Source organism: Callithrix jacchus, chromosome 4 (genome assembly GCF_049354715.1).
Source record: "Callithrix jacchus isolate 240 chromosome 4, calJac240_pri, whole genome shotgun sequence".
Lineage (NCBI taxonomy): Eukaryota > Metazoa > Chordata > Mammalia > Primates > Cebidae > Callithrix > Callithrix jacchus.
The window spans coordinates 64,882,321-64,895,362 of NC_133505.1; the positions used below are offsets into that span (position 1 = coordinate 64,882,321).

Here is a 13,042-nt window from a genome sequence, read left to right on the forward strand (position 1 = left end):
TAAAATGCAGAAATACATACTTTCTAACTCGGATAATGGCATGTATTATGACAAGGAGGCAGTTTAGCTCAACATCATTATTTACGAAGCTACCTTGTCCCATTCAGATTCTTCCTAAAAGTAATGAATGAGCCCAATTATTCTACAAAATAATATCCTTCTCAGATTATCAATGCCTGCAAATCTGGAGTCAGATTTGGGGGCTTGGTGGGTGGTATCAGCAAAGGTACAAGTTCTCACTCATCACCCATTACTGAGGCTGTTCAATTTTTCTCAAATAATAACAAATAGAACCTTCACATCCATGTTATAAAAGTTCAACAGCATATCTTTTCAAAACTGTTATTGTGATATAGGATTAACAAGAAAATCTAACCCTGTCAAATCAAAATTTTTTAAAAACCTAAATTTACACAAGGTGGTTACAAAGTATATGCTACTTAGAAGATATCTGTATGTTCCCTTCTGTTCCCCCTTCGCACTTTTAATTATTTTCCATGTTTTTCTTGACATCTCCTTCCGGATGTTTAAAAGTCAATACACTCTGTGATTGTGGCTTGACCATTCACAAAATGCTTATGCTTTTGTTAAATTACAAAAAGTAGGTTGATATTATAAAGGATGCATATCTGTATATATGCAACCTTAAAACTGGGAAAAAATATGAAATATCTTAATTAGGACGCCGAGGCGGGTGGATCACGAGGTCAAGAGATCGAGACCATACTGGTCAACATGATGAAACCCCGTCTCTATTAAAAATACAGAAAAATTAGCTGGGCGTGGTGGCGCACGCCTGTAGTCCCAGCTACTTGGGAGGCTGAGGCAGGAGAATTGTTTGAACCCAGGAGGCAGAGGTTGCAGTGAGCCGAGATCGCGCCATTGCACTCCAGCCTGGGTAACAAGAGCGAAACTCTGTCTCAAAAAAAAAAAAATATATGAAATATCTTAAGAGGTATTTCTGCTCAGAAAACGAGCACCTAGTCATTTGAAATCTAATTTAACTCTTCCTGGTTTAAGTGGGACAAATCATTAAAACCATAAATTTTAAAATTGTGAAGTGTTATTCAAGGCACATGTTCTTACTCCATCACTTGTGGATGTTGGTAGGCTGGGGCAAGGGTCTCTGGGAAGAGTCACAGTTAATAAAACAAATTGCATATGACTAAAGGTGTGCCTAAAAAGATGAGCTCAGGTCATATCATGTCCATATTTCATACGGAAAACAGATTCAGAATGGTAATTTGTTTAAACAATATAAAACAGATAGTCCAAAATATGTGGCTAATATCCAGGTCTAAAGATATGTTTTTTTCACCACTCTTTTTATATTTCATGGATGTATTGTTATTGGGTAAAACAGAAAACAAACATTTTTATCAAACTGTACTCTGGTCCTAATTCCAAACATCTATAAGTGGGCAACCTTATAAAATATTTCAGTGATATATTAGCTCCTTTATAAACTTGAAAATTATGAGTTTAGAAACTTTTAAGTGCAAAGTCTCTACCACACCAGAAAGACAGGTATCCACTACTCTATTCTTAGGCTTCCCTACACAGTCATGTTTTATGATCCTTTTAGTGTTGCATTCGCATCCCCCACAGTCTTTATAGCTGGAAATATGCTCATTATATTCCTCTATTTTGCTGTAATAATGGAACCTTCAGATTACTAAAGAAGTTTAGAAAAAAATGGTTCACTACCCTCGAGGGTTTTCCTCTCTATATAATTTATGAAGAGGCACAGCAGTGAGGGAGAATGAGCTAAGGATGAAATTTGAGTTGCTACTTTGCCACTTCCTGCTTGTGAGACCACAGGCAAGTCACTTTACCCCATGCATGCTATGCATGTTCCTCGCAGCTCTAAATACCTGTGTGTCTATGTAGGCTTACTGGAGTTATTTTCATTGGACACACTTACAGGTATTTCAAGGAAATGAAGACAAAATTACACACATAAACAACCAGAAGATATTAATGGTGTTAATATGTGTAATCTACTGGTAGTAAAACTTTTACTATATACATTGCCTTTCTCTCTCAAAAGGATGTTACTATATACATTGTCCTACTTTCTCAAGAGAAAGGCTGGAAGGATACAGACCAAATTGCTTACATACTCTTTCTTTCATGAAGTTTTCTGTATTCTTTGAGAAAATCTTGAAATTTTAAATAAGGATTGATTTTATGAGGGGGGAAAAAAACCCAAATCATTATTTTCCTAAAGGATCTGTGTCTTGGATTCTGGAAGACTTAACACTGACTTACTTTCCCCCAAGCCTTTGGAAAACATCTGCAAAACCTTGAAGAACCTGGCCACAGTTAATGACCTTGGCACATACCAGAGATGACTAACCAATGAAAACTCAATCAATGACAGTGCCCTTATTACTGTCCCACTTTACTGAACTAACCAACCATACTCAACTTCTCAAGAAAATCTTACTCCCAAGAGTACAGAATAATTTTCTTGCTATTTAGAGAAGACTTTAGTGCCAGTTCTGAAATGTTCAAATGAATTTCATTTAAAAAATACAATATTTTTCAATAGCTGAATAAACTTCACAAATAAACACACTCATTTTCCTTTAATAATGAGGCATAAAACTCCTCTGTTTAAAGAGTCACGCAAATACATTCCTCAAGCACGAATGCCCTCCTTCACAAAAATTTCTTAGGCAGGGCTTTTGCTATCACTGCATTTCATCAGTTGTTGTCATTCTAGAGCATTGCACTAAAACGAGAAGGGGAACATTGTGCTTTAGAACTAACTATATAAATTCCATTTTTATGGCAACATTAGAAAATTAATTTTGAATGCTCCCACAGAATCTGCTTGATTTATGCTTCTTGTTTTTGGCTCGTAATAGTAAAAGCTTAGTTGTACACCATCCTGAGCTCTGCTCTAAAGTACACTGCCATATCATACTACTCCCACACATAAACTCCGTAGTAAGTCTGATGACTTATTGTAAATATTCACAGAAATTACAACTAAAGTTAATCAACACATTGCAAACTTCTATTTCTAGGACCCCATTCATTGCCCACAGTCTTCCCAGGGAGCTATGGCTAAGGGCTGAATGCCTATAAAACTTCTGGAGTATACATTCTGCAGGAGTTATAGACAAATTGGAACCTATCATCTTTCCCTCTTCTGTCATTTTCTGAAAAAGACTTCATATTATGAATAAAACTGCTTCCTTTTAATAAAAAAAAAGTTCTCTTTGCCACAGTTTTCTGTAAATGAACAGTTAATACTGACTTACATAACAATTCATAGTATTTACTCACATACTGATTAGAGTTAGTCAATACATAAAAATTAATATCGGTAATATGCACAAGTGTAGACAAAACCATTTTGTTTGGAAAGTAGGGCTGATCTTCGCAATGTCTGACTCGGGAAGGATAAATCTGAAACAATGAGGCAGATGGCTGTTAACAATGTACAGATTAGCCTTGCCCTGGTGCTCAGACGTCGAAGGAGCCCAGTCCACTTCTTTTCAAATCCACCCTTCCGTTCTGGAAGCATAGCAAATGAATGGAAACAGTATTAACCAGCATCTTTGTTCAGGTAAAGGCTCTGGGAACAGCTGGAGAAAATTTATTGCCTAGACAACAAACCATTTTTCCCTACCTGCTGTGATCTCAGAATCGCAGCATCGATCTCCTCTACCTTCTGAGTGATGGTGTCGCTCACTAATCGGTAGCGCTCATTGTCCTCAGCTACCATTTTCTCAAGTCCTTCTCTTGCCCTCCATGGTACCAGTTCCAGCAAAGCACTGCTCACTTCGTTCAGGGAGTCCAGTATGGCTTTGTGGCTCTTAGCTTCCTTTTTCAGTTCCTGAAAACATACAAATGAGTGAGTGACACTTAAGAGCTTCAACAGACTTTTCCTTTAACTGTTCTTGGAGCTCAAGCCCTTTTCAGGCGAAGAATGTGATGCCTTGCCCCACTCCCCCCTCCCTTAGTTTCAGTTGAGTTAAATAACCCTTTTTTATTTCAAGCTATTTTGCAAAAAGAAAAGTGTTTCCTGAGAAGTTCAAAGAACAATTCATTTGTCGACATGGCAAGATTTTATCTTTGAAATTTAATATAAATATTTAAAATTTCAGAAGCAAAAACAAGCAAGTTAACATGTATTATTCTTCGCTTTCTGGGAATATCTAAGTAATCAGGTAACAGAAAAGTAAAATAAAGAAGACATTCCAAGCCAGAATTAAGTAACCCTCAAAATGAAGACAAACTGGCTTTAAATCATGACAGCAGAATCATTACAGGCTCAGTGAGCCTGACCTCACCAACTCCCTTTTACCCACATCTGATCATACTTCAAGGATGATAAAAACAGAGGCTGGTATTTTTGAAAAGAAGAATGATTACCATGGCAGTATGCCACTTTTGTGATATAATTAGAAAACCCACCCCATGTTATCTTACAGAAATATTGGTATTTCAACCAAATTATGTGTGTCTTTGAAAAAATGATCACTTTTCTTTTTTTTCTGTTTTCATCATTCTGTCCTTTGGGTAATAAACTATACTCCCAAATACAATACTCTTGAAACAATTATAACACACCGTTTTCATCTCTGGGCTCCTAAAAGTTTAAATAGTTCATCTGCTGCCAATTTCTGTTGGGTCTCTACCCACCAAGGCATCCTTCAGCATATGTAATGACATAAGACAAACATAGTATTATTCTTGTGTGAGTAAGACTCCCTAAAAGATAAAAGACTAATCAAAAATGCAGAAATCAGAGCTTACTTTTTGTCTCACTTGTGCTTGACTTGCTGCCTCTCCTTTCAGAACCTGAGTTTCATACGAAAGTAATTCCACCTCCACCTTGTCCAGCCAGGTGCATAGCTCTTCGTGTGTGGAGTGCAGCCGCCTTGCAAGCTGCAGCGCCTGTTCCAGAGTCTTGGCCACATCAGCGCTCAATTTAGTAATGTCTTTGTACCTTGCTTTAATGGCTTCCAATTTATCTTGAATTATTAAAACTTCATCACCTAAAATTTCAAAGTCACGTTATTTCTTATGAAAGAAAAAAAAGGTGGGGGAGGGTTTCTTCAGATATTATGGAAAAATTTTCTAGGGAACAAAAGGTGACATTTTTCTCAAGATAATCTTAGGATAAACCCTTTTCTAGATTTTAATCTTTCCCAATATTTCAGGCAAATCTGAATACAAATGTAGAAACTGGAAAGGGCTAAGTGTCTTTAGTTATGTGGAAAGCAGTATTTTTGTGTCTGTTTACATAAGACTTTGTTTTCAAAGCAGATGGGTTAAAAACTGCTTGACTTCAGATACTGACTTCACACATAGCTTAAAAGCTGGGTTACTTCGGGCAAGATACTTAGCCTCTCTGCTCTTAGTTACTCATCATTACTCATCTGCACTATTCTAACAGATCTTTACTTGCCTCTACCTCATTTTGTGACACACAGAAAAACTGTGTCCTGGGCTTCAGACTTCTAGCTCAAGGGTCTTGATTCTACTTTTAATTTCTTCAACACATAATGAATAGTACTTGCTCTCAAAATATACATATTGCTGAACTGGATATAGGTATAGTGAAATTCCTACGGCCAAAGAAATCATTAAAACTAGTTTGTCTGAGTCGTCCTAAAATTCATATAGATACTAAACTATGTATCAGTTTTCTTAGTGATTCAGACATGAAGAAATGAAGCCTGTGTATACCTATGCATATAGCCACACTGTGTGTCACTGCAATGCAATCTATCTTAAAAAGAAACTGTCTACAACCTACGTTTTCATCTGCCTTCTACAAGTGGAAAATGTAATGTAACTCTGTCCTGGGCTTCTCTGATGAGCTCCTGTGCCAAAGCACTTTATGTTATGAGTAATACACACAACTTCCATCAAAAACTCAAGTGAGATCATGAGAAAAAAGTGAGATCATATCCTAACCACCCCCTTGATTGGTCTTCAAAGTATTTTCCAGAATAAAAGTCTTGGAATGGACCAAAAATTATAAAGCGCTTTAGATTTTTCCCATCCCTAAAATATTTTGAAAACAATGTAAAATGCTGACCACATGATTATTTGGTTTGAAAGATATCTCACCTGTGGTTTGTTTAAGTAGTTCTAAACCATTTAGTAAAGCCTGATCTACATTTTGTTTCCTGAGTAAGATGTCCTCTTGCAGAACCTAAAAACACAGGTACCATTTTTATGTGGGGTGGAAAAACATTTAAGTCAGCATTAACATTAGTTAATCTCAGAGAACTTTAATTAGATTTCACAGAGACATATTTGAGTAAATATCTCACATCTTCACATATTCTTACTGGTTCCATGTTTAGACCTCTTCTTTTCACCACTGTGCCCCATGTCCTATGTTCATTTACAATAATTCACAGCATATTCCTTTTCAAAAATCACTTAAGGCCCTATGAAAATGGGCGTTGTGGATGTACTAAAGTACTGGCTAATATAGGTCTTCATAAATTTGTACAATAAAATAACAAAGTGAAATATCCAGCTAATTAGATTCAATCTCTTTTTTAAAATGACTTCATTAAAAGTAATCTGTATAAACAAAGTCTTTTTGAGTACAGTAATTCATCAAAATCATCATAAACATAAAATTGCACAGAAATAAGGACTCAGAAATAATGACAATTGAAATGAAAAAATAAGATAAAATAAAATAAAAATAAATCAAAATACCCGAAGTTCAGACTGCTGCTTCCATAGCCCCTCAGTGCTGTAATCCTGGACTGAGAGCTTGCTCAGTTTGTCATGCACTTCATTCAGCCAGTTCATCAGCTCAACTTCATCTTCCCCAAAAATCTTAGCATTACATAAGGCCTGCTGGAGGAGCTCAGACCTGCTGTGACTTTTCTCTTGAATCTCAATGTACCACACTTGAGAGAAGTCTAATTTACTCTGCACCATATCTTTATCCTCCCTGGAGCTCAAAACCTTTAAGGACTGGCCAATGCTAACAGCCTGGTGTAAATGTTTATTGTGATTGATGATGTCATCTTCTAAGGCCTAAACAAAGTTTGAAAAAACAAACAAGAAAAACAAAAAGAATGGACAAATAAAAATGAAAACATGCATATAACTAAAGCATGACATATGAAATGGATTTAGTTTGCAATTAAACAAAACAATAGTACATGACTCAAATTTATGTCACAAAACTACATAATAAAAACTGAACCTCGCTAAAGTGTGATTTACATCTTACTTTGTGCTGTGCAATTTGTTCCTCAAGTTTAGATGCTTGGGTTCCTATGGGTTCACAATTCACCAGTCTCTTTTCTATGGTCGTAAGCCACTCGTTCAGTGGTTCTAAGGTTTCATGGAATTGTTGTGCTACCACCGAGATACCTTCCAACTGACGATTCCTATAAACGTGCCAAGATAGAGGTCATTTCGGCATGAAGAATGTGTGAAATGTTCAGGAAAAATCTTCTGTCATGCTCCTGCAATCTATTCTAAACATTTTCTATAGGAACTATCTAAGGTTAAAATTTAAATCTCTTAACATTTAAAGACCATGTTAGAACAGTTTAAAAAAAAATTAAAGTTGAACAGCAGATCATCCTCAAGTTCCTGAATCTCATGAAAGTCTGAAGTAGTCATTTGTAATCATACTTCCAATAATTATAATTATAATAATGACAGCAATGTTAAAATAACAACAGCAGCAATAGTAACAACAAAATAGGTAAAATTTATTGAACACATATTCTGTGCCAGGCCTCATTTTAAGTGCTTTATATATTAATTTCAATTGAAGCACGAGATACTGAGATTGCTTTTAATCAAATGGTCAAAATTGGTTTCAAATTTTGAAGAGCATACATAGCTTCCTCCTCCCCTGCTTAGTAGAATTAATAGTGATTCCTATTTTATAAAAGCTAGTGTCAGGTTTACTTCCAAAAATCAATATTAATATTTTTTGGTTTAAAATATCATGAATAGAGGAGAAGTATTCATTGGACTTTTACTGGTAGTTTAAAATACTTTGGAGATACATGCTCCCTCAGTTGCAGAGGACTAAAGGAAGTTAAAAGCTGTTTCTACCATCCCCAGTATTTATCTAGGGCAAGCTATTGTGCTGGTCTGTATACAGAGTACCTGATTCAGTATCAAATCCTGTATACATAGAGGGCTGAGATAGAGAAATATTGTTGCCTTAATTTCTTATAATGTTTAATTTTCAGGGAATTACATGTTTTGAGAAATTAGCTTTCTATAAGGAAGAAGAGAATTATAGAAAATTGGCATGAACTATTAAATATAATTTCTGTAACATACCACAATATACACACATATATTTTTAAAAACTTTCAGTTGATACATTTGAGTCTAAAAAATGAATAAAATTACTATATTCATAATTACTTCTGGATTATCACCATCTGTGATCTTTTATCTAAATTCAAATATCCAATCACCTAAAATCAGTGGAAATAACTATTCTGTGATGGGATTTCATTTACTATGATTTAAACTGTCCACAATAAATCCAGGTGTGAATCATAACTATTACCAATATCCCTCAATGTAATATGTCTGTGAAAAATGTTTTAGGAAAAGAAGACCAGTGATTGTAGTAAAGCAGAGATCTAGATATTCACTCAGTTATTCTTTTACAATTACTAAGAGTATGTCCCATGGCAGCCAGGGCACAGCTCCAAGGGCACTACACAGAAGGGTTAATCTGTTGAAACATATTAAAGGACAATATGAGCCTTTTCACCTCTTTGAGAGCATTTCATTCTATGGTTCCTAAAACCATAATTAATTATACTCTGTATTTGAAGTTTAGACAAATCCTTCTCTTCACTTCCCAAAGGTGAGAATTTATATAACATACTCATTCATGTCAGTGTTTCTATTTTCAACCCAACCAGCCTAGATGACTACTCTTCAACATAGCTACTACTATGGCTAATCAATGTGGCATCAATGCAGGTATTGAAATATGGTTTGGGCTTTTGTAATAAAATCGTTGAAAACAAACACCCAGTGGAGCCAGGCTCTAGGCTTCCTAGCCTTCACAAAGTTAGCACACCCTTCTACCTTCTTTGTTTCCTAGCTAGCTCCCATTCAGCTGTAAAACTTAACTGTCATTTTCCACCCCTAGACTAGGTTCTTCCTGTCGTATGCTCCCACAGCAACCTGTATTTCTACTTTGAGACATCACATTTATCATTACTTCTCAATGTCTATAAACCCTCTTAGACCATACCCTATCTGATGGCAGAGATGATCTGCCCAGCTCACCCCGATAACATAAGACCTAACTCTGTGCCTGATGCATGGTAAACAGGCAGTAACTATGTAATAAATAAATGAATTAATCACCCCCAAGGGAAATGCTTTTCTTAAAAAGTTGGGAAATATCGATAACGAGTCATTACCACTAGAGGAATGAGGAAAGAACCATTACAATCTTTGCTATCCCTGTTCATATACATGATAAACATAGGAAAATCATGATTTGAAGGAAAGTATAACCAAAATACAAGAGGTCAGTTTGTAGACCGAGGCCACTGCCACTCTTTCGAAAGAACTGGAAGTATGTAAGTTACCTTGTTTCAGCTTTATTAAGCAATGCCTCCCATCTACTATCCAAGAGACTGAGCTGTTTCAAAATCTTCACTTTATCTGCAGGCTCTGCTGTTGTAGCAATTTTTTCTCCTTCTCGTTTGATTACCTCCACCGTAGATTTGCGGTCATCCAATAATCTTTGGAGAAGCTTGAGACAAAACAGTAAATATATTTTAAAGAGCAAGAGAATAAATGTGTGAATATAAAGTAAAATGTATTCTAAGTACATTTAAATATGACAGAAATATATTTTGTATGTATACACATATGAAAGAATCTGAAAAGTGGGATTTTAAAGGTAACTGATTTGTTTAATGATTCATTATTATTGTGGCAGGGGCTTTTCATAGTGGACAAAACTGATACTGGTAAGGCCACTAAACTCATTATTAATTTTTTAATAGAGCATAATACAGTAGAAGGTGCTGCTTAGGAAAACTCCAATGAATTAAGAAAAAAGTGCAAAATCATCATTATTGTAATGAAATAAGAATGCCTTCAACATTCAACAACTATATGCCCTGTAAAAATACAAAAGGTTCCCATAAATCATTACTGTTTTCAAAACCCTTTCCCACGTTAAACAATCCGTTATAGACAAGGAAGTTAAGACTCAACCCAAGTTCACAAGTTAACAAGGCTAAAACAAGAGGCTCTTGGCTCCTTTTACTAGGTGGGACTGGCTCCTAAAATCTGTGTGAGGATGCAGACAAAAACAGCCTTTACACATCATTGCTAACAGGAAGAGAGGGTGGAAGATGTCAGAATCTCCAAAGCTGGCTAAATAAGACTAATGTTTCAGGATTTACCACCAGAAACAAAATTCAATTTGATTCTAATTAAACATTTCAAGGCACCTAAAATGGAATGTTCACTATAAGAAGCTAAGAAGCCTGAATGGAGGATTACCTGGCTCTAATCTAATCAAACAAATTGCTCATGAGCAACTGCTGTGCACAACCACTGTGCTAACAGCAATGAGGAAGGCATAAGTGTATGAAACACTGTACTTCACTGCTTCCTTAATGATCTGGACTGATAATTAAGGATTAATGATATGACAGTAACCCAGAAGTAAAAAGCTAGAAGGGTATTTCGAGATCAAGACCACCAAGGCAAGAGGTAAGAGGAACTTATTTAAAGAGGAGGGTAGGACAAACTGTTGACACTGGTTTTTATATATTAAAGTCATGATATAATCAAAGTACAACAAGTGCTTTGGCAGCAAGGAGAACTAATTACTTTGATACATTTTAATAACAAAGCTTGTAGGAGAAAAAGCAAAATCAATTAATAGGCTTTGTTAGCTAGGCATCATTACTCTGGAGTTAACTTTAAACTGTGAACAGCAGACACTGTATTATGCAAAAATCACACAAATGCGATGTGTTTCCAGTTATGTTTTCTTAATCCTCACCTCTAAACCTATTTCTAATTGGTATAACTTCCCAATATGCTGAAGTTTTCAAAGAACTTTTAGAGAGATAGTATTAAATGTAGAAATCAAAGTAAGCAGTAAGTTTTAAATATAAAAAAAATTAAGGGTAAGTGCAGAATTTTTTGTTTTTTCCATTTTTAATTATGAATAATAATTGAATTTATGGGATGCAATTTGATGCTTTGATATATGTAAACCCTGTGGAATGATTAAATCAACCTGATTAACATATCCATCACCCCACCTACTCACCATTTTTTTGTGGTGAAGACCTTTAAAATCTATTCTTTTAGCAACTTTGAAATATACAGTACATTATTATTAGCTATGCTAAGTAAAATAAGCCAGGCACAGAAAGGGAAACTTAAAATGTATCTTTCTTTTTTTTTTTTTTTTTTTTTTTTTTTTTTTTTTTTTTAATTTTTTATTGGATTATAGGTTTTGGGGTACATGAGCAGAGCATGCAAGACAGTTGCGTAGGTACACACATGGCAGTGTGCTTTGCTTTTCTTCTCCCCTTCACCCACATTTGGCATTTCTCCCCAGGCTATCCCTCCCCACCACCCCCTCCCACTGGCCCTCCCCTTTTCCCCCCAATAGACCCCAGTGTTTAGTACTCCCCTTTCTGTGTCCATGTGTTCTCATTTTTCATCACCCACCTATGAGTGAGAATATGCGGTGTTTCATTTTCTGTTCTTGTGTCAGTTTGCTGAGGATGATGTTTTCCAGATTCATCCATGTCCCTACAAACGACACGAACTCATCATTTCTGATTGCTGCATAATATTCCATGGTGTATATGTGCCACATTTTTCCAATCCAGTCTATTATCAATGGGCATTTGGGTTGATTCCAGGTCTTTGCTATTGTAAACAGTGCTGCAATGAACATTCGTGTACATGTGTCCTTATAGTAGAACGATTTATAGTCTTTTGGATATATACCCAGTAATGGGATTGCTGGGTCAAATGGAATTTCTATTTCTAAGGCCTTGAGGAATCGCCACACTGTCTTCCACAATGGTTGAACTAATTTACACTCCCACCAACAGTGTAAAAGTGTTCCTTTTTCTCCACATCCTCTCCAGCATCTGTTGTCTCCAGATTTTTTAATGATCGCCATTCTAACTGGCGTGAGATGGTATCTCAATGTGGTTTTGATTTGCATCTCTCTGATGACCAGTGACGATGAGCATTTTTTCATATGATTGTTGGCCTCATATATGTCTTCTTTCGTAAAGTATCTGTTCATATCCTTTGCCCACTTTTGAATGGGCTTGTTTGTTTTTTTCCTGTAAATCTGCTTGAGTTGTTTGTAAATTCTGGATATCAGCCCTTTGTCAGATGGGTAGACTGCGAAAATTTTTTCCCATTCTGTTGGTTGCCGATCCACTCTAGTGACTGTTTCTTTTGCCGTGCAGAAGCTGTGGAGTTTCATTAGGTCCCATTTGTCTATTTTGGCTTTTGTTGCCAATGCTCTTGGTGTTTTGTTCATGAAGTCCTTGCCTACTCCTATGTCCTGGATAGTTTTGCCTAGATTTCCTTCTAGGGTTTTTATGGTGCCAGGTCTTATGTTTAAGTCTTTAATCCATCTGGAGTTAATTTTAGTGTAAGGTGTCAGGAAGGGGTCCAGTTTCTGCTTTCTGCACATGGCTAGCCAGTTTTCCCAACACCATTTGTTAAACATGGAATCCTTGCCCCATTGCTTGTTTTTGTCAGGTTTATCAAAGATTGTATAGTTGTATGTATGTTGTGTTGCCTCCGGTGCCTCTGTTTTGTTCCATTGGTCTATATCTCTGTTTTGGTACCAGTACCATGCTGTTTTCATTACTGTAGCCTTGTAGTATAGTTTGAAATCCGGTAGTGTGATGCCCCCCGCTGTGTTCTTTTTGCTTAGAATTGACTTGGCTATGCGGGCTCTCTTTTGGTTCCATATGAAGTTCATGGTGGTTTTTTCCAGTTCTGTGAAGAAAGTCAATGGTAGCTTGATGGGGATAGCGTT

General features: G+C 36.1%; 1 protein-coding gene across 50 annotated transcripts in view; it reads right to left on the bottom strand.

The window, feature by feature from the left end:
- DST (dystonin) overlaps nt 1-13,042 on the bottom strand; it is a 505,428-nt gene that overhangs the window by 63,898 nt on the left and 428,488 nt on the right. For 42 of the 50 annotated variants that reach the window (XM_008994605.4, XM_035295973.3, XM_035295956.3 and 39 more), the window contains 6 exons: nt 9,585-9,751; nt 7,229-7,388; nt 6,703-7,029; nt 6,097-6,181; nt 4,774-5,015; nt 3,644-3,850 (listed from right to left, as the gene is read on the bottom strand). In XM_008994605.4, the coding sequence (XP_008992853.3) occupies nt 3,644-3,850; nt 4,774-5,015; nt 6,097-6,181; nt 6,703-7,029; nt 7,229-7,388; nt 9,585-9,751 (1,188 nt within the window). The remainder of the gene's footprint in view (nt 1-3,643; nt 3,851-4,773; nt 5,016-6,096; nt 6,182-6,702; nt 7,030-7,228; nt 7,389-9,584; nt 9,752-13,042) is intronic. The other 8 variants (XM_078369452.1, XM_078369443.1, XM_078369444.1 and 5 more) reach the window with 1 other exon arrangement.